General features: G+C 41.9%; 2 protein-coding genes across 5 annotated transcripts; both read left to right on the forward strand.

The window, feature by feature from the left end:
* The first annotated feature begins 666 nt into the window (after nt 1-666).
* Nucleotides 667-17,575, forward strand: lrrc1 (leucine rich repeat containing 1). Of its 4 annotated transcripts, none has more exons than XM_037465507.2 (15): nt 667-999; nt 1,072-1,333; nt 6,631-6,748; nt 7,415-7,493; nt 8,453-8,542; nt 10,791-10,847; nt 10,941-11,004; nt 11,578-11,652; nt 11,883-12,027; nt 12,350-12,468; nt 13,124-13,207; nt 14,262-14,377; nt 14,677-14,849; nt 15,948-16,087; nt 16,394-17,575. In XM_037465507.2, exons 2-15 carry the CDS (start codon nt 1,175-1,177, stop codon nt 16,550-16,552), a joined length of 1,578 nt encoding a protein of 525 aa, XP_037321404.1. In that variant the 5' UTR covers nt 667-999; nt 1,072-1,174; the 3' UTR covers nt 16,553-17,575. The 4 variants fall into 4 exon arrangements, with proteins under 4 accessions (XP_037321404.1, XP_037321405.1, XP_037321406.1 ...); XM_037465508.2 differs by having other exon boundaries at nt 1,077-1,333; XM_037465509.2 differs by having other exon boundaries at nt 667-921.
* A 152-nt stretch (nt 17,576-17,727) lies between these two features.
* LOC119214090 (disks large homolog 4) lies at nt 17,728-21,668 on the forward strand. The gene is made up of 5 exons (XM_037465544.2): nt 17,728-19,590; nt 19,757-19,834; nt 20,261-20,527; nt 20,660-20,740; nt 20,978-21,668. Exons 1-5 carry the CDS (start codon nt 19,363-19,365, stop codon nt 21,122-21,124), a joined length of 801 nt encoding a protein of 266 aa, XP_037321441.1. The 5' UTR covers nt 17,728-19,362; the 3' UTR covers nt 21,125-21,668.
* The last annotated feature ends 740 nt before the right edge of the window (nt 21,669-22,408 follow it).

The following is a 22,408-nucleotide window of genomic DNA, read 5'->3' on the forward strand; positions in this document are numbered from 1 at the left end:
TAAAGGGCTGTTCTAACTAATGCTAGGAAATGGACTTTCACGTATAAATTTAGTGAACAAATATTGAACACCTATACCTGTGCTTTTAGACACACGGACAAACCGATGAGGATGGGGTTAGTATTCCAACCTGGAGACCCAGGTTCACTTTAACTGGTTAATGTTTTATTGTGAATGTGTTCTGGAACATGTACAGCATCACAAGATATAACAATGAAAATAAATGGCAAGAGATTTATTGTATCCCTGTCTCCAAATCAATGTTGTCAACTGGTGTTGCGCTTACATGGTGTGTATGCCTGTGTATGAGATTAATCACATTAGTGTAAAGCAAATCTAGGAATGGCAGATTATTATGAGGTACAGCAGCTTATTTTGGCCTTTCCGGTATCCAAGCAGGTTCATCTAGATTTCAGGTGGTTAAAAAAAAGGTTCCATCTTCCTCACTTTTAACAGGCAATTCAATCAAAGGTACTGCGATATTTTAAGTAAATGTATGAAAAGTATATGAGTACTGAGTTGCCTTAGCCCGTGTCACGTTATATATGTTATGTTATTTATTAACTCCCCCGGCGCTGTAGCCGGTCCTCTGCGCCTCATCATGGCGGCCCTGTGCGGGACGCCACTACTCTCCGGAGGAGGGGCCGGAGGGAGGGGGAGGGACCCGGATGATGACGTAGATCGGAATGAGGGAGTGAATGTTCCGGGTCAGAAACTGGACGGGAGAGGAAATAACTCCGGGACGAGACGAGGAAAAAAACGAGAATGCTACCCCCTTCCACACGGGGATGTAACGCGTATTTTAAACGTTAAAGGAGAGGGAGGTTTAATAACAAAACAACAGAAAAAAAGGGGACGCAGGTCGACGCGAGGGCGAGCAACCGAGCGGCGAAAAGTACAGGTGCCTAAAAACTAACCAAAGTGAGACATCGACGGAGAATCACTCGTCGCGACCTCACGGGCGTAACGCCACTTAACGCGCAGTTTCGGCGTTCGCTCGTGCGTGAGTTTCGCCTACACTTTTTTTTCTTTCCTCCTTCATTTTATTTACTGTTTGACGGTGTATTTCAGTGCAGGACCGTCCCGCCCCCCCCTTCCTCCTGCTAAGGCAATCTGTTGCATCGCTCGTCCTCCCCGCTGTTTGTTTACCGCACGGAGGCTCTACTCCCCAGTGATGTTTCACTGCATCCCCCTGTGGCGGTGCAACCGTCATGTCGAGGTGATCGATAAACGCCACTGCTCCCTGCTCTACGTGCCCGATGAGATTTATCGCTACGGACGAAGTTTGGAGGAGCTGTTGCTGGATGCCAATCAACTCCGAGACTTGCCCAAGGTAAGCAGGGAACACACACACACACGCACGCGCGCACGCACACACACACACGCACGGAGTTGCTCAGGCATCCCGTGAGAGACTGCTGGGACCTTGGGGACAATCATTACGCAAGATCAGCAAGAGATGCACCTTGTGGAGGTGGAAATTCCCCCGAACCACACCTCCCACCACAGGTTAACTGCACATAGCCACAGTCTGGGTTTTGGTCGTAAAACACGTTTAATTTGAGATCCGGGTGCCTCGCGCGTGTCTATTGGCTGACTCACGAAACCTCGACGATGCGTCTGATATGTCAAAACTCTTTGGACAGGTGAGCCCTCTGAGGTGGGAAATACACGTCAACAGTCTCTGATGCTTCCTGCACGGCAGAGTCTGTGGCTGCATGCAGGGAGCATTCAGAAAGTTTAACGATACTATTTCAATCTTGACATTCTAGACATAAACCTGCCCATATACAAAGGTTCATTGTTGATTGTGGAATTCATTTTTACAACAACAACAACAACCAAAAGTAGCATCCTCTGATGAAGGCCATCAAGATGAAATCTTCTAATCATAGAACCTGGTTTTCTTAGTGTTCAGGATTAAGTAGGCATCTAGATGAGGGGTTTCTTTTAAAAAAAAAACGTTTTACCTTCTAACTTTTGCTGACGTTGCTCCCTGTGTTGCTCTGGAAAATCTTTATTGCAAGCCGGGGAAAACTTTGTCAATGTAACCTTCAAAAGCATTTGGTAATATGGTGGGTGGGTTTACCGCTGTTTGAGACAAATTGACCGATTAGGGAATAAGCCACGAGACCACGTATAACTGGACCCATGGTGGGTCGATGTAAAGCTCGGATTAAAGGACTATTTGGTGCCTCTGACGTGCCTTTCTGTGAGTCACAATTATCAGTAGTTTAAAGAAAACCCCATCTCAACCTTTGCCATACATACAACTAGCATTTAAATCCCCCAACAAGTCCAAATAGCATGAACAATTAGCTTTTCATCCCAAAAGAAAATACAGTGATTTTGTGTTTTAAGCATCTTAACAAAATGAGTTCCATAGAGGAAAGTAAATGAAGCCGAAGGACTACTTTCTGGCTTGGCGTGTTCGTAGAGACGTGGTGGAGATAATGTGACTGACCTCACGTGGCCGTGTCACACTGCTCACTTTGTCCAGAGGGGAAAAGCACAGAAACAGGTATTCTGACCGAAAACAAAACCCAGCATTATGCGCCTCGCTCGCTGCTGTTTACTAATAAAGTCACAATGAATCATTGACCTGAATAGTTAAGTACAGACCCATTAAACCATGAACCAGCACACATGACAGTGCACCTGACAAACCTGGGTGCTGTTGGTACACCCCTCTTATCGCCCATGCCCCCCCCCCCCCCCCCCCTGGGTGTCGTGACAGTCGAGGCGTCGCAGCGCTCAGCTCAGAAGTAATCAAAGCATGTTTAGAGGGACGTGGGGTGTAAACAACACAAACTGTTTGTCGTGCTCTTTGGCGTGTAACTAATGTCGTCAATGCCTGCTGAGTGAACCCTAAGAAACGTCCCTGTGGATGAACCTTTTGTATTAGTCCAGTTCAGTGCTCGCCGCGTGGTCCCATTGCCTCCGAGGTGGCTGAATGAATAAACACTGAACACGTATTATGGTGAAGACAATGATGGAAATACGACACAGGGAAATAGTTCAAGTCCATCACTGCAACCGGCAGGCAGATAAAGACACGCACGAGGCAGCGCTATCGCCGAGATGGAACTGGGAAGGTGTGTCTTCTCACCGTGACATGATGAGACAAGTTGGGCTTCATCTAGTGTCTGTAGTTTTACAAAAATAAAGACACGGAGCACAGTTTTGTTTCAATAGGCTCCATTTATCTGGACTCCTTTTTGTTCCTCTGATTATTTGTTCTGGGTCAGAGGACAAGAAATTGACAAATGGTAACTTTTATCTCCCTGGTGTAACTTTTCCTAAATAAATAAATATGGACACCATCCTTCTAGTTTGTATAAAGTAATTGTTAGTTTATTAGAAGATAAGAAGAGTTGCGCTGAGATGAACACAGTTCCTACTGTTCTCAGGTCCAGTGATGTGTGAAAGAGCTTTGAATAACAAGCAATAAATGAGAATAAAGAGCTTTATCACATCTGTAATGATAACTCTTATGTATAACTGTATTACTTATACAGTTATACTTATTTCATTTATGAAATGAATAAATTGAAGGGAATGAATCTGCAGCTATTCTACACAATATTAGTAATTTCATTCATTCATCAACAGAATGACAAACATTTTCTGGCTGCAGATCCCTAAATGTGAAGATGTGATGCTTGTCTCGCTCATATATGATAGTTAGCGGAATTCATTGCGTGTCCGGACTGCTGGTTAAATAAAAATTGTTTAAAAAAGTACATTGAGAAAATCTCAACATGCTTTCAGGCAGTGTTTTAAACAATTACTAATCGAGGAATCGATTGTCAATCAACAGACACTTATTTGGCAACAACTTAAAAATGAATTCTATTTTCCATAGAAAAAATACAGTATTATATAGAGCATATAGAGTACTATTTTTTGTGGGATCTTTTTAGCACATTTCAATAATGACACGCAAAGTAATGTCACAGTGGCAGAGAGAAGAAGCCACTTTGATAGAGGAAGCTGCAGGTTTTATCACATGTTTAAAGTGGTAAATAAAGTGGTGTCATGAATCCCGAAGCAGGAAGATGCCGGTTGAACTGAATCTCATGTAAACTACAAGCTCATCAGGTTTGTGATTCTGGTGCATTTGTGAGTTTCTGACATGTGGTTTGGACGGTTTCTAACTCTGGCTTACGCTGTAGGATATTTAATACTGTGCACATACACACATACTGTGCAACCTCAGAAGCATTCGAGCCTAATGCCTTTAACTGCAAGCTTTGTGGGTGTTGGGCTGAGGCACATTAATGCATAATCTTCATCTTCTCGGTAAGATCATGTCAGGATTTCAAAACTACTAAAACATTTTTGTAGGATGAATGTTTTAATGGCTATTTTTTTTTTACATCTTTCAAAATAATCCATGCACTTACTTTCCCGGAACTGCTTGATCTCTGACAAACGGTGCTTAAGGTGCACAGTGGGCATTCAAACATTGACTCTGCAGTTAAGAGAACGGTTAATGTTTTTTTTTTTCTTGTTTTGGTTTTTGCTTGTCACACACGGCCGATCGTTTGGGGCGTGGCGCTGGTGAGACCAACTGGAAGAACATGTTGGCTGTTGGGATGTAATGCACGACCTGCATATTTGCTGCTGGACGGATAATACAGAATCCATTATAAATTGCTCTTTGTTACTCCTGATTGTCCCAGTTGTCAACGAGAGGATTAGTTTGGGACAAAGGGCAGGACGGGCTCAGAGTGGGAAGTCCGACCTGTGTAATGGGTCTAACTAGTCAACGGCAAACAATCATTTGCATTATTTTAATGAATCACCACAGTTCAGTTTTATTTTCTGCTAATAAAAAGTATGTAGAAGCCAAAACCCCTTTTGATATCATCAAGAGACAAATGTTTGAGCTGTGTACTTGAGAATCGGAGACGGGCTGCACCCACCGTGTGATTGTGTAAGCAAAATGTGAAAGTGAAATGAAGGTGGTTAGGATGCAAAATCTTACAAATCTCTTACAATGAGGCTTACAAGTCGTTACTTGTGAGACTCTCTATGAAATGAGGAATGATTAGAGACTGTTTGAACTGTCTTAAGCCTTGTACATGCGTTTTGTAATAGGGCGGTGTTTGACTTTTGGACTCTTGGGCCCCATTTATTGCTTACATATTATTAAAATGTGATCTGGATATGGTCTGCAAATAATGAGTAGCCTGACGATAAGTTATTATTTTCCTTTTAATTACACCTAGCTGACCTTAGCCATGATTGGATGTACATTGGATTGTGCTTTTTGTTTCTCATCTTACTCACATTAAACTTCCAGAAATTGAACCCCAACGTGTTCGGTGGTTTGAGAGATAAAAAGTAAAACATTATCAAAAGAGCCACAGTGATTAAGAATGAATGAGAATCCATCAAGGCAAGTGGAAGAAGTGAGGGTGGTTGTACAGTATTGATCTGTGTTGATTGTCTCTGCACCAGCAATAATGATAATAATAATGACATGCCTTTTGTAACCGCTTCTATAAAATGTGGAATTCAAATTCATGGACTTGTTGATATCCAGGAACCTCCAGACAATACAAGCAAGCTGTATCCGAACATATGATACGCTGATATGAAGGCGAACCAAACGGAAACACAGGTCCAGTTTTCCTCCAAGACACATTTCCTAAAACCTAAAACGAGTTCCACTGTCAGGTTGGAAGGCCATAAGTCAACCAAACATTTTCACTTTTAAACAGGTGGTCGGAAAAAGCCGCTGCAGCTTGAATTCACATTTGGTTGCAATGGATTCCAATGGCAACACATTTTTACAGCGTAAAAGCTCACAGTGGAGTTACAGAAAAGAACACGGTAACGTAATCATTGTGTCTGCTTGCAATACACATCCATTTAGTTGCGGTCCTGCATTCCATGTGAAACAAGTGCAACAGGCTTGCGCATAAGAAGAAAGAACAGTTTGTCTCACCACGTTGAGGCAAACGAATGGGTCAAAAGAGAACAGAGATTAAATGGGTTGATTAAAGGATAAAGTAAAAATGTAAGCATCTAGCAACTGCATTAATGGATGATCCTCGGTGGCCAGCTGCCTGGGAACTAGCAATAGCAGTGGAAATAAGAAAGGCCTGAGGGGGAATTTGTGAGTCTGCTTTTTCTGGTCATGCCAAAAAATCCAGGAATCGTGAAGCAGTCTTGTTAGGGAGCTGCTCCACCAACACACAGGCAGGTTTCTGCCCGCTCTTGTTCTGCGTCAAGAATGTGTTTATTGTGTAATTGCCGTTTGTATAAATGGGCCAAGCTGCGTTTTCTTTCTTATAGGTTGTGATGAAAGTGATCAACGGAGACTTTTAACTGGGAGACGACAAGTAAAAAAAATAGGTTGTGAGACGTCCAAGGTGAACTCCGCCTACGGAGTACAATTATCAGTAAAGATCAGTTCTGGGATTGTGTTTGAATTTAATGAATTCGTTAGAACTAGTGGCGTTCAAGGACCAAACTGTGACACGCTGTTTACAATGTTCTGAGATGATCTTGGTCTCACTCGTTGAGTCAGGAGGCACCAGTGTCGTCAGGGAGCGTCGCCTAAATCCAAAACCCTTTTAAAGCTTTCTACTAAATATGTATTTTTTCTTCAATTTTCAGCCATTTTTCCAGCTGGTGAAACTAAGAAAACTTGGCCTGAGTGACAACGAGATTCACAGACTTCCACCAGAAATAGCCAACTTCATGCAGCTGGTAGAACTGGATGTGTCTAGAAATGGTGAGAGAAAACACTGCTTTTCCTAAACTAGAATATTACACCTAATGAACTGGGTCTCCGTGTATTTTCTTCACAACTGCGAGAATATGTGTTCACGAAATGAGAAAGACGCCACTGATTCAGCGACTCGACAGATCTGCTCCTCCTCCTTTCTCGGTGAAACTGATCCAACAAAGGTGCAAGATAAGGCTTGGTTTTAATTGAGCCTGACCCTCCCGACTCGGCTGTGTAGACCCGGATGTTCTGTGAGAAAATACAACAGAGCAGGCTGCTCCCAGTTCAAAGGCTGTGGAGCAAGATAGATAAAAAAAGGAATTAAAATGTTAAGAGTACAAACATTTAGAACACACACTTACACACACAGTGTTGTTGTTTGTATTGAGTCATAGTTGAGTGGAGGTGTGTGTAGAGTGAGACCTGGTTAACATAGCATATTGACTCAGCAGTTGTTTTTACATTGAAAATACCTTCTTTTTTTTTGTTACAATAATAGCTTTACTGTTGTTGTTGTTTGAGAACCAGTTCTCATTTCCCTTGTTTATCTCTTGCATCTAAACCCACTGTTTTTAAGAAATTGTCTTTATATTATTGAATTACTGCTGATTGTGTCTTGTGTTTATTTTTGTTTGTGAAGTGTTATAACAAGTTTTTTTGTCTTTCATTCAGATATTATGGAAATTCCAGAGAGTATTTCATACTGCAAATTCCTCCAAGTGGCAGATTTCAGTGGAAATCCATTAACAAGGTACTTCTTCAGATTATGTGGGATTTCATTTTCAAGAAGGGAACACATAACTCAATGAGTCAATACATTCAGCCGTCAAAGATTCAAACCCACTCTTATTACATTTCATATGGGTTTTGATACTTAATGCTTTTTGGGTTTCCCCAAAATTTTCAAACCATTTATTTTGATAAATTAATATTTTGTGGGGGAAAACATGGAGTACATCTGTAAAAACAAATCCTGTAGAAAGTAATTTCTGTTTCGGTGTTGTGTGTGTTTTAGAGATGCCTCGCTGTCATGGACATTCACACACTTTCTGTGACACATTGCAGGCTTTGCATAATTTGCTTTACTTTGTGTGCAGGAGACAAAATACAATTTGCACCTCAGCAGGGACAAAACCACATTGTTTTTCAGTAATTAGTTCAGGGGGCAGCAAAGAACCGGATTACACAGTCCTTTGTGTTCAATACTTTTTAAAGTGCACACACACACACACACACACACACACACACACACACACACACACACACACACACACACACACACACACACACACACACACTCTCTCTTCTTTTCCACAGTAGTATCCTGATTTTCCACTCATTAGTCCTATTTAAACATTGTGATGGTGACGGTCAAGTTCCCACTGATATAGTTTCTATCTAAATTAACTTAGAATTCATTTAAGTTAAGTTTAAGTTAATCCATCTAACTATTAAAAATGATATCAGATGGTTGATAAAATCTGAATATTTATTCTTGCTAGAGAAATTTTGAAGCAGAAGTAGCCTTTTTTGTTTCACCAGCCCGCCTTAATGTGGAACAGTAAAAGTCTGACCTCTATTACAATGCTCTTATCTGGTTTGCCTTAAAATGCTTTTCCAATTTCATCCACAGAGTCGAAAGCATTTTGGCACTATGCACTTTTTCTCCACCTGCCCCTCACCCTGTGGCCTCCCTTTTTGTTTCCCCAGATTACCCGAAAGCTTTCCAGAGCTAAGGAATCTAACATGCCTTTCCATCAATGATATTTCATTACAAGTTCTACCAGATAACATTGGGAAGTAAGTAAATGCATCATTTAATCGTACATACTTTTAAATTATTGAGTGTATCAAACCTTTGCTGAGTCAGCACACACTTTCCAAGCAGCTTGAGGTGAATTCAATGTAACCATGCCGACGGGGGACCTTTTCTCACCAAACATCCCACTACTATCTCTCTTTTGCATTTTATAGTTGCGTTTAGTAAATACTCAAAGAATACAGAGGAACTGATCTCGGATCGTTGCTCAACCAAACCGCTGAGCGGCAGGTTGGCTTTAGCCTTAAATTACATTTTTTTCTCACTGTCCCCTGATTGTAAGAAGTCATTCTAAAATCTGCCCTGGTAAAATGATGCCTACCACATTACTCTCCACGCGGCCATCCGTCGGGTTCCTCTCCTCGGCCTCATTGTGCTGGCTCCTGAAAGCCTTCTCGCGAAATGGCCTTTAATCTGCTGCGGTAAAAAGAGACGTCTGGCCAGCATTTGTATTCCTATGAGGTCCCCCTTCTTCTTGGGTCATATAATTGGATTCAATAACCGAGCTATGCGCTCTGAGGCCAAAATGGCTTTTTGTTTAGAAGTTCGGGGTTAAAGGGAAACTGAGTTTAATCTTTCACCCTTTCAGGAGGGAGTTAAAGGGATGAAATGACTCTTGACGTGCACCTTTTAGTTAGAATGTCAATAGTATTCTGACATTTGGCTGATTAAAACGCACTAGTGTGTAACTGGTGAGACACTGCCAATCTGTATTTTTAAGACATAAATACATGTCAATAAATGCGTAGTTATATGATCGTACAGTGAAACCTGTGCTGTGGTTGCCAAGTAGTATATTTAAAGTAATTATGGCAGTACCCTGGCAGGCATATTTTAACCAAAAGATAACTGCTGGAGGAGTTGGAGCTAAACCAAACGGACTTTGTTCTACGCTGCCAATGTGCCATGAATGAAGGATTACTGCGTAGCCTCTAAGGGACGACGCTCTGCTGACGGAGGAGCGTGATTCAAGAGGGGATTCCTTTGCTCCCTTAGGGATCATAACTCAGGGGGGTAGGCTGGAAATACTACTCTGCTACTTGTCGAGGGTTTTTTTTAGGCCTAATGTGTATCTGATTCTCCACATATATTAATGGACCTGAATAAGATTACGTGCAAGACACAAAAACACCAGATGGCTTTTCTGAAGAAGATTCATACTGCAATGGATTATAGCTGCAGGGGCTAAAACTGGGCTACAGCCATTGTATGTCTCTTTATGAGTTCTCCATGCTGCAGATATGTTCTAATTTCATAAAAATCTGTGTTCATGACTGATTTTTAAAATGGTCTCTTAGGCTTTTCCTTAATGAAGTGTACAAATTTCCCTCCAAACTAAGTCCGCCTGAGATGAGTTAAAGAGATGTGCTCATGGTAAAGCACGTACGTCCACGTCTGTCTTACATAAGGCCTGCTCTCTGTCGAGGAAGGTCATGAAACACATGCTGTGGGTTAAGATTCACGTTGGAGGGGTTAAATGATACTGGATGTTTATCTATTGAGATGTGAATGTTTTCTGTTTAAAAGAAAATAAAATTTTAAAAAAAAAATGCTTACTTGAAAAACGTGAGACATTCTATGCTGTTTTATTTGATATATTGCTCAGCGGCCTGCTGAATAAACAACAAACTATAAATGAAAATGTGTTTTAGTTCATGTGGTCTCATTTGAGGGCCATGTAAAAAACAGTTAGATGTTAGATAAAGCTGATCCCTTTGGCTTTGGTCAAACAGTTATACACCTACACACGGCATGGAAAGGCTTTACTCCTCAGTCAATCTCTAACCACACACACGGGCTGAACTATTAAGTCTGGGTTCTACTTGTTGTCATAAAAGCCTCCATTAATTGGGTCCATTTACAGAACTGAGGCTTGCATAAGCCCCTCTGCAAGAAGACAACCCTGGACTTTGCTCTATGATAGCCACTTAGACATATTGCCCTTGACTTGTTGTTTATGTTCCTCCAATTTTACCGACCTGATAAAACTGACACTCCCCCGAAAGTACTTCCTGTTCTCAGATATCTGATTGCGAGGAGGCCTTTTTACAATAATCTTCAGCCTTCATTAAAACCAACGTTGTTTTTGTCTGGAAGCATCATGTGTAATAATAAAATAATAATAATTTTGTGGTGGAGGTATGAGACGAAGTGTTATAGAAAGTGAACTGCGGTTCACAGTATTTTCAGAGATGCGTAATTGTGCCTCTTTTCTTGTCATAATTGCAGCCTTTCCAATCTGGTATCACTGGAACTCAGAGAAAATCTGCTGACATTCCTACCAGAGTAAGTGTTGCTATCAGATAAAAGTTAACAAAAGTTATTCATAAGACATGCAGCAGGCCTCATTTGAACTCTGCTGCCATGTGTCGTCCACAGGTCACTTTCCATGCTTCACAGACTCGAAGAGCTCGACCTGGGAAACAATGAGCTGTACAGCTTGGTGAGTTTGCTTTTTGTGTCGGGATGCCGGGGGACTTGTTCACTCAGAAGGATGACACATGGTACACCAAATGAGCGGAAATAAACAATTCGCATTTCCTCCTCCTTGTCAGTTCCAAGTAGATCAGTTTCCCTGGAGAACGGCTTTCGCCTCTTATCACCCAGATGGGAGGATCTGCCCTCAGCTTTGGTTTCCACTTGTATTCTTAAATGGCTCTTGATTGTTCTATTTATTGATGACCCATCATGTGTTCATTGAACCCAATTACTTACTTTCCTTAGATTGTACATACAATTACTCTACAAGTTATGCATTCCATTTACAATACATCAACACACCAATCTTTAAGTTGGCTTTGACAAAATAATAGTATTCATGATGAAATGCTCCCTTGAAGAAAGCAGTGCAGCCTCAAACTGGGAAAAGAAGAGTTGTTGAACCTTATTTTTTATTCATTTGAATTGTCATTATGCTTGAATCTTCATAAGTTTGTTTTTCAGCTGAACTGTCTCTTTCTATTCAATTTTCCTGGCTATCACTCTTTTAATCCCTCCATTTCTTCTTCCTACGTAGCCAGAGTCAATAGGCGGTCTTGTCAGCTTAAAGGACTTGTGGCTGGATGGAAACCAGTTGGCCGAAATCCCTTCTGTAAGATCATTTTGTTCCTTGTATTTCTAAGTGTTTTTTCTATTGTCTTCTTATTGATTAGAGCACCACCGTAATAAGTGTTCAAATACAATCCGTCTGTCGTGTCCCAAGTCTTGAGCTTAAGTGTAAATGCATAGACAAAATGTATTGTATACAGCATTTCTAGACCGTATTTACTACCATATTATTGAAACTACGCCAACCACAATTCTCTTTGGTCTGCACTTAAGGAGATGGGGAGTATGAGAAGCCTGTTGTGTTTGGATGTATCCGAAAACAAAATGGAGCGACTCCCGGAGGAGTTGGGTGGCCTGTTGGCGCTCACTGACCTGCTGGTGTCTCAGAACCTAATTGATGCTTTACCTGAAAGTATTGGTGAGGATGTCAATCCGCCCTGCTCTCTATTAGCATGATTACACCACCTTTTAGTGCTGCATTGTTTTACCTGAGAGGTTACTTATCTATTGGTGTAATAACCATAAACTTTTTCCCTAAAGTTTAATTTACAATGTCATGCTGGAATGTTTATATTATTAATAATACTATGCCACATGTTATGGATTTAGTAGTTATTATTGTTGTAGTAAATCAACCCACTAAAAGTAAATGCATACATTTTCCTCAATATAACCCTTCATCAGTCTAATTATTCCCTGAGCCAGGTTGATCTTGATTAACATATTTTCTTTCTCTACAGGAAAACTACGGAAACTTTCTATTTTGAAAGCTGATCAGAATAGGCTAACTTATCTTCCAGAGAGCATCGGTAACTGTGAAAGCCTGACTGAACTCGTGCTCACTGAGAACCAGATACAGGTGGGTTTGCAACTGTTTTACACATCTAAATTTAAAAGAAAACACAGGATTAGTACATATATGTAAATACAGTTTTTGTGCAGACAGTTAATATGAAAGATGCACTACATAGTGTAACAGTTTTGGTATTATTAGCTCAATAAAGGTTTTACTTTTTAATTAGAAATGACTTGCTATAGATTAGTTTGTTTGTGCATCTTTACAGTGTGTCAACGCCATTGAGCACCTCTTAGTATTTCTAGGTACAGCCTTTTATGCTATTTTTTGATTTTGAGCACCTCTTAGTATTTCTAGTCACAGCCTTTTATACTATTTTATGATTTTGAGCTGATTGAAAATATTAGCACGGCCTCATGATGTAAAACATCTGGGATGTGGCAGGAGGAAAGGGAGAGTGAAATAGAGGTTAATAGCCATTATCAGGGGCGCAGGCACGGTGCTCTTACCAGAGTATTTGAATAAATTAACTAATCAACACGTCTCCTTGTGTCTCCGTGCACGAGAGCGCTGCCCTGTACTGGTGAAAAACTGAGGACTTAGTTTTCTTTGTTGTGCTTTGGATGGATTGACAAATCGCAATGTAAAACAACAAAGGAAATACTCTTATTGTGCCTTTAAAGATTCCAGTCTATTAAAAAACATGTTTTTATTACAGAGTTTGCCGAGGAGTGTTGGGAAATTAAAGCGACTATCCAACTTCAACTGTGACAGGAACCAGCTAACCGCATTACCTAAAGAGGTAAGCTTTTCATACATGTACATGAAACTGCAGTTCTGTACCAACATGTCAGATTATAACAAACCTGTGATTTTCTTCTTCACTCACATACAATCTGTTTTGAGTGCAGTGATGCACAGCTATTAAGGTAGGCGGTTTATTGTAACCATTTTAGATTTTTTTTAGTGGCTCCAAATCTCAAAGGTCCATTCCCGTTGGGATCAACAGCGCTCTGCCTTGTCGCGCTCTCTCTCATTTCACGTCTGCAGCTCAGTCCTTTGGTTTGCTCCGCTCTTCTCTGAGTGTATCCGTTGTGTTTGTGTGTGACATTCTTTTCTGAACTTCTCGTCTGTTTAAGTGACGCTCTGCCGGGTTCAGAGCTTCATCTGAAAGGCTTCTTCAGACGGCGTACAATGCCCTTGTGTCTTTAGGACTCAAAGACTGCACTGTGGAGAAAAATAACAGTCGGCCTAGATAATGAATCCATGGCGTCACCTTTTTTCTACGAGTGCCATTGCAAACTCAGTGTGGCCATGAACCAAGTATAGATCAGTGCATCGGATCTGAGCTACTTGACCATTGGGCCAGTTTGATGGATTCGATTGATCCGATTTATTAATCGCTGTTAGACACTTTTTCCCCTCTGAATTCTGTCTGTGCTTTCATGGAAGCAGACCTATTCAGGTGTTTGACTTATTCTGAAGTAGTTTCTTGCTGATGCTTTATTTTCTGATCATATCAACTTGTGTAGATGATGAGCTGAACTTTCACATTATAACATGATCAATCTCTTAAGCCTCTGCCTTGGCTGGCTACCAGGCTTAATTGTTCCTTATTTTAGGTCCCTCTGTCTCTGTATTGAAATATAACTATTTTGACATTGACATCACAAATTCCCGTCCACAAATGCTGTTTGCACTGGTTTCTATTGTCCCAGCTTTGTTAAAAAGACGATTTAATATTGCATTTTATACTTCAAAAAAAGTCAACTCGAGTCCTATATATGTGACTATGTTTTCATGCCTCACAGGACACCTGTACACTGTCTAATCAAAGGATCTGTTCTGTTCTTTAGATCGGGGGCTGTAGCGGTCTGAATGTCTTCTGTGTACGAGAGAACAGGCTGACGAGGATCCCGTCTGAGCTCTCGCAAGCAACAGAACTGCATGTTCTTGACTTCTCTGGGAACCGGTACGATCATCAGCACTTCCCTATTTTCTTTTTTAGCGTGAATTTTGAATTTGGGATGAAATATGATATACGTTATGTCTTCAGTCTACTTGGTTATTTCCACCATTATTACTCACCGTCTGTCAGGAGGTTGTTTTGGCTTTGCGTTTCTGCCACAACCGGTTTTGACTTCAGAGAAAGCTGCAAAGCCTGCTGCTGTATTCACACACTACCCTCTTTGACTCCCCCGTGTTGTCAAAACAGCTGCATACCTGACTTTGGTTTTCTGTGTCGGTGATTTACGTCCGGTCTGTTTTCAGGCTCACCCACTTACCGATGTCCCTGACCACGCTGCGGCTGAAAGCTTTGTGGTTGTCAGAGAACCAGTCGCAGCCTCTCCTCACCTTTCAGACCGACCAGGATCCCGTCTCAGGGGAGAAGGTGCTCACCTGTGTGCTGCTGCCCCAACAACCATGTGAACCGGACAAAAAAGGTACAGTTTTTGATCAAGCCGAAAGCCGAGAGTAATCCTGTGAGGCTGTGAATAACCTTCATGGATCATGAACATGTCTCTCATAGCGGACTGCTCGACTGAAAGGACAGCATGTTCCTCCACAGTGTATTTAGCATGGACACTATTGGTTTGGCTATCTGTGTCCTGGTCCTCTCTGTCGGGCTTCGTCTAAAGGGAAATTCCTTTTTTTTTTACGGAGTACTCATCAGTTCTCGCATCGTCTCAGATACCCCGCGGCTTTGAAGACATTATCACATGATCTGCTCGGGGAAGCACAGTGTCTTCTGCCTGCTCTGATCCCTCGCTGCAGTATTGGTTGATTAGGAAGTCCTGCAAGAGATAACCGCCTATAAAAGGTCAGCGCCTCTCATGTCCCCCGAGGCCCTCCGTGGTCATTTTGATCAGAAATGCGGTGGATTGGACAGCTAAAGAGGCTTAGCAGCGGATGGCCCATTGCTGTTAAAAGCTGGCCCGCTGGGTGTAGAGATGCAGCCGGAGGGTAGCTCCATCTCTGCCTGATACAGCGGTTTATTGTAATTATTTTTCTTTGCTGTCATCCCCAGGCTCTAAATCTGTTAGGATTAATTGCAAAGTGTTTTCTCCCTACGCGAATCTGCATCTCTCTCTCTCTCTCTCTCTCTCTCTCTCTCTCTCTCTCTCTCTCTCGCTCAAATGTATACAATTCATTTCTTTTTAACACGCTATTCATTTTAGTAACGTGCCATCTTCCTCGCGCTAGAAATGCAAGCACAAGAGTGGTGGAGGTCAGACGAGCGAGGCTGAAGCAGAAGTTGGGGGCAGGGAAGATTGTGTTGCTGTAAGCTTATGACTAAGCCGGGATTTGAAACTGTGATCTGGCAGTTTCAGGCTCTCTCTTATGAACGCTGCGTTATGACAGATTTAATTTCTTGAGTTGGCACGTTGCAGAGACGGAATCATAACAACCATATTGATTGGAATGTGCTCACAAATGTGCTTTAGATCTTCGATTCTTTCTGAGTCTTTGGATGAGAGCATTGATTCCAGTAGCTCAACTTGTGTTCTTGTGTCTTCTAAACCAAAAAAAAACAAAAAAAGGCTCAGATAATCTCGCCCGCTGTGGAGCCCTGGAGAGTCTGGTGAATGACATGGCGGACGACACGTGGGACGACAAAGCCACCAACAGGATCAGTGCCATTCGCTTTCTGGATGATGATGAGGAGGAGGATGACGACCAGGTGAGACCAGCTATCTGGAGGGAAAATCTCACACGAGCTGGACATCAGATCTCGCGCTAATGTTAACCTGCTGAAATGTCGGGGGTTAGAGAGTCAGCGAACTTTATCCTCCTCGGACCACAAATAGTCGCATTTGTATGTTTTCCTAAAAATGAAAATGCTAGACTTGCCTTCCTTTTTAGTGATGATGCTCCGCTGTGAGATAGCCCTCTACCATCTTTGCCCTAAGCCCATCCCGTGTAAACTCGGGGCTCACTGCGGATGCAACCCAGGTAGCTGGAATCTGAATCTCTTTCTCTATCACAGGGAACACTACTTCGACGGGCCACGCCTCACCCCGGCGAGCTGAAGACGATGAAGAAAACGGCCGAGAACGTCCGCAACGACTTGAACGCTGCCAAGGGCCTGGACTCCAACAAAAACGAGGTCAATAAACCTGTGGACAGAGTGACCACATCCGTGTGACCTTTTTTGTTTTTTACCTCAGACGTGTTTTTCACCTCCTGTGTCTCGCCATATTCGTCCTGCACAACCCCCGCAGCCCCTTCTTTCCTTTTACCCCCGAACCCCAGTGTGTGGCATACCCCTCCTCTGATTACACCCTGGGACGCCTGGGACCGCACCCCCTCTCTAGTCCTGTGACTCCGTCTACCTGGGTCGCTGTGCCTTCCTCGTTTAAATTAATGTCCAGAGTAGTAATCTGCACAGGGATGCTTCTTTTTAAGAAGATAATTTAAAGATTTATTACTTTTTTAAAAGCCTCTTTAAAAAAAAATACATTAGGCACTATTATAAGTCTTTATAATATGGTCAAACCTTCTTTAATGTATTATATATTTGTTTCATATCTATTTTCCAAAACACTGGTTTAATACTTTTTACATTTTGGGCAAAAATAAAAGCAGGTGTTTTTGGACCTACTGATTAAGGATTATTGTATTGACTCTTGTGAATATTGCTACTTTTATACTTTTTGGCAGCTCAGATGTAAATAAAAGTGTATAGTAAACTTTTTTTTTCTTGTGAACTTGGTACTGTCTCTTAAAAAAAAAATCAAAATAATGAACAAAACATAGCCACGGATGTCTTATTCAATACATATAATTGCTATTGGTTGAGCGGATGGCCTTGAATCCTTTTTTGTTCATTTTTAAAACATCCAGTTTTTTTTTGGATTACAAAATTGGATGAATTAAATTTGGTTTTAAGTGCTGCAGATTAATCTTTAATTACTCATCTGCAACATAATTGTGCAGAAGTAACAGTGCGTCTTATTTATGTGCTGTGCTTTACTGTTTTACAATGGTTTTCAAATAGATGCCAAAAAAACAACATCTTTCCTTCTAACAAAGGAACCTGTGTACAATAATCATCAAAGGTATGGTCAGAATGAGGTTCGAGCCACAAGGACGGAATCATTTAAAAATGCATTTGTTAGAAGTTCTACTTTAATGCACTTCTCGGCATTTATTAAATTCTTTTAAATGGTACATGCTCATTTGTATTTTGTTTTTAAATTGATTGCAAAATGGACCAGACAAATTGGTCCAAGTGTTGGTTTTTATGTTTGGAATTATTTTTTGATCAAACTGCACAGAACAGATCTCCGATGGGCACTGCGCCTAGAGATTTGGATGACATTTTAACCACTGATCAATAAAAGGAGTGCAACACTAAAAAAAAAAAACCTTTGTTATTCCTTTTCAATTTTATTGAGTTTGGATGGATTGACTCTCTGATTTGAATTTAGTGAACTTTGAGATTTAAAACCAGATTTGGAGTAGTCTTTCTTATCCATATTTTAAAATATTATAAAACTTCATCTGGCTTTGAGGCAACAAACATTTCATATTTCATTTCCTGCATTGCTTGTTTGTCCACCAGCAGTGCATGATGTTTCTGTAATGCTCTTCCAGCATGTGTCACATTAGATTTGTTCCCCGTGCACATTCTGCATGTGTTGACGTTGGCATGCTTTAAGTACATCTGATTATTCATGTATATATTTTAATGTTCATGGCAGGTGCACTTTTTATTTAAATCTAATTGCACATTTTTGATCAATCACTTAAGCACAGGTGTTATTTTCTAGTGAAATATTTGTTGAATTAAACCCATTTTAAATAACTGGTAATTCATTGGAAAGTATTTGTTTCTGGTATTCAGTTTTAGGTGGTCAACTGCTTTTTAATAACAAACATAGTAAATCTAAAGATGGACTGTCCTCGATCGGATTCTTCTTCATTGACACTATGATGCATTATACGCATGGCATCACCTGTCACTCGCTTTCTTTCTCACGATCCACTAGAAAACAACATTTGTCAAAAAAGTCAGCGAAGGAGACAAACAATTAGATATCTTTCCATCTGGCTCCTTAAAACAGTTGCACCAGTGAGTGCAATTACACTTTGGCGTAATCGCTGTCTTGGTGCCCCCTGGTGCACAACATTAGCAGCACTATGAATCATCATCATGATTTTCCAAGGATTGGCATTGTGCTGCTTTTACTTTGGGTCCTGCCTTGGTCATGCATTTGTGATTAAGGACATGGCTTCATCAAACTTATTCATTGCGGATCACCTGCCGTCACTACATATTTCCTTTAAAAAACTTTAAGCGTCGGCTGGTTTCTTCTAAATATCTGCAGCAGTGTAGAAGGCCTCACATTAACACGTCCTTAAGGGCCAGCAGCCAAAACGTGGCCCTTCCGGGCTTCAGCTGGCTGGCAAACAAAGCGTGGCGGCAGGGGAGACCTCACCTGCCCCCGGACAGGGACAGTGTTTGCTGTCGCTCCGACGGCGCAGGCGAGGAAGCAGAGGACGTCAGGCCACCTGAGGAGGTTTGTTTTTTTAAGTTCACGACGTTTGTCTTGATTTCTATCAACCGGGTCTTCCACTTCCAGATGTTCATCAGCTCAGTTCTTCTGCAGATTTTCCCTTAATCCAGATGAGTTATAATTCTTTTTTAAGAAAACCCAATCTGAAGTAGTTGTCCAAAGGGATCTAAATATTTCACCAGGATGGTGCAGGCCAGCTGTTGGAGAGAGATGCCTCACCACGACGGTTTCGCCATCAGAGAGGAGAATGCAAAGATGGGAGGGGGTTACTGCGTCACAGAGCTCTCGATGCGAGGACCGGTCTGCATGGAGCCACCAACCTAAAGATCTCCACAGCAGGCCATTTGAAAGCTTTGGTGACGGAGAACATCCTTCCTCAGGAGTCGTTCGTCTCCCACGTGCCTTTAAGAGTAACCGAACACTGTCTCTCTCTTAAATGTCTAATCATCTCTGCAAGGCTGCATCGCATGCTCCCAATTATAGCAAATTATTGAAAATCAAGCTTTCCTTGTTGCTCGCCCGTGGCACCAATTGCAATCATATTTGTGTGCATAATCAAACACTTTGCTCTAAGTTGCAGATCAAAGTGTCGGGCCAGAGTGGTAGTTTGGGATTCAGCATTGCTGGTGGGAGGGGCTCTCTGCCTTACAAACACTATGATGAGGTAAGGGCTCAATCAATTGCAAGATGCATGCTTGTTTGGTTGAAGATAATGAGAAGCAGCCTTGTGTAATTAAACTCTTACATCTACACTTTCCAATTTACCAACACAGACCGCTTTGAGCAGAATACACGTCTCCCTCAGGCTAACATGTTTATTTCCATTTCAGGGCATTTATATTTCCAGAGTAAATAGAGGGGGGGCATCAGAAAAGGCCGGGGTCCATGTTGGTGATGGATTGCTGGAGGTAGGATGGGAATAATGTTTCTCACAGCATTTCTGTTTGTAATCTCCTCTTCACCAGCTGTTTAATATTCAACCCAACGTCAACAAAGGAAGTGTAAAAGCACTTTACTTTGTCTGTAATAATGTAATTATAAGGACCTACTTCCTGCTGGTGTTTCTCGTTTGACCAATGGAGGGCACCATATGACTAGTAGAGGACATTGTGCTGGTCCTCCCCTCACCAATAAAGCCATTACGAGGCCCTCAAATTGAAAGTAAATCTTTGCAATCACACACTGGTAGGTTAGTTGATTAATGAGAGTCTGTAGTGGGAATACACATGCTATTTTCAGAGAACCAGGAGTGTAATTTAATCCCACACTCACTGACTAGTGCGCCCACCTTAACCGACCCCTGGAAGCGTAACGTAAAACCACCGTGCTTCCAGGTCAACGGCCTCAGTATGCGGGCGGCCACCCACCACGAAGCCGTCAGCGCCCTGAGGAAGGCTGGGAGCTGCGTCGACATGATAGTACTCAGAGAACAGCCGCCGCCTCCAGAGGCGTGTGACCCAGAGGAGGCTCGGGACGCGACGGGTCCACGGCCGTGCGGCCAGGACGGCGGAGGCCAGAGGGGCGAACGGCCCCCGATGGGGAGGATAGAAGACTGGTTGCCAGGGGAGATGGAGGCGGCTGTCTGCAATGGCAACGGAATAGTGGGTCGTTTCCTCAAATCGCTGCACAAAACGGAATATCGATTGTCGAATGTTATGTTTCAGGATGTGCCTCAAGTCATATGTGGATCACACCTTCCAAATACGTCCATTGCTTTTCTTTTGGTGTTTCAGTCTGATTTGGAGAGTAAGTTGTCTGAGATGGAAGCCTCGAAGAAGAATTATTCACTTCAAGGGGGGAAACACACAATGCCAGTAAGTAGACTTCACCCCTCAGTAGCATATACCCCCTACGACATGATCTCCCACGGAAGTCGATTCATTTTAGTGATCCCTTGAAGACTTGAAGAATCCCAATATCCTGCAGAAACATTAGAGGTGTTGCTGGTATTATTTGTCTCACATTTCAGCACGAAAGCACATCGTATTGCATGAAAACTCATTTATTTCCCGTCCCAATCCTGTTCCCTTCTGTCGGCAATCATCAAACAGATCCCGCGGATCATCCTCACTCATCCCTCTACCTCAGATGAAGATGTTGAGCTCTTAACACAGATCCCCCGACGAGAGGCGCTACACAAGTCCGACACTCCTGACAAACGCCTACACTGTTTTGACAGCGCTTTCCACCCACCTTGACCGCAGCCAAAAGGTACAAGGAAGGACATAGACTGTTATTACTTAGCTCTTTTTTTTTTACACATTACTGTGGTTGATAGTGTAAAACAACCTATGGGAATGTATTTTTTCTTCGAGATTCTAGTGCTGCTAATAGTATTTGGTGATATTAAATTCATTTGCAAGAACGGCCAGAGTTTTTCCTGTCTAACTATAGAACAAATACTGTAAAGCTGGAACGGACTACTCTGTAATGTCCAAATTAACTAATAACATTAAATACAGTCAATTTAACAATGGACACAGCTAGCTACCTCTACTTCACACCTTTGTGCTAAATCGTGTCTAGGGCAATGACAATGTGAGGGTCTGAAACTTTTTATAGTCTCGGCCAAGATGCCACATGCCTGGATTGAGTCGACAGGAAGTTTGCGTAATGCAGTCCTGATGAAGACTGAACACACATTTAGCCTGTCAATACCGGCCTCGTATTATTTCACTCTTTTACATTCTCACAGTCACAACAGCAGATTGTTCATTACTTTCTCAATAAAGTGCCCAAATATTCCAAGTCGTTTGTCTTTTCTTTGAGCTGCAGAACAATGAAACCCACGCTGCCATTGATGCTGGCATCAACACCTGCAGTTATACAGACATTCTGTAAAAGACAAACTCACATATCAGTTTTTGTTTTGTCAGAAAGGTGATAGTTTGACAGATGCTTTGAGGTTGTTATTTGCCGTGGTGTTGTCATGGATCGCACCATTTTGCACACATGTTCCTGTAATAGTGTTTACAAACCATACCTTTGCTCACATGAGCACTGACAGGGCAAGCCCTTGTTTTATCAGTGACGCTGTGCAGTAATGACTGTTTCCTGTGTGATAATAATCCGGGGACTCACCTTGCTGCGAAGCACATCCAGTGTGCGAGATGCCGCACGCTGACAGTTACTGGCTGGTGCTGCTCATATCGAGTGCTCGTCCGTCTCAGGAGGCCTTCGTGGACCTGGAGCCGGTAGCAATATAACTGGGATCCTGGCAGCACTGGTTTTGTAACTAAACTGAAACGTAACACGTGCATATGCTACAATTCAGTGATGGTAAATGTAATGATGACAGATCATAAGAGTTTTTATGTTGTCAACGACTGAAATATGTCTTGACAACTTGAAAAATTAAACCAACACTGTGTAGCTTTAGAAGGAGTTATGATAGTCTAAGTTGTAATATTAATTTGTAATAAAAACATTGCTCAGCTCAGGGTTTATTAGATTCAATCAGTCTTTCTAGGTGACTTATAACC

The sequence above is a fragment of the Pungitius pungitius genome, chromosome 13 (genome assembly GCF_949316345.1).
Source record: "Pungitius pungitius chromosome 13, fPunPun2.1, whole genome shotgun sequence".
Lineage (NCBI taxonomy): Eukaryota > Metazoa > Chordata > Actinopteri > Perciformes > Gasterosteidae > Pungitius > Pungitius pungitius.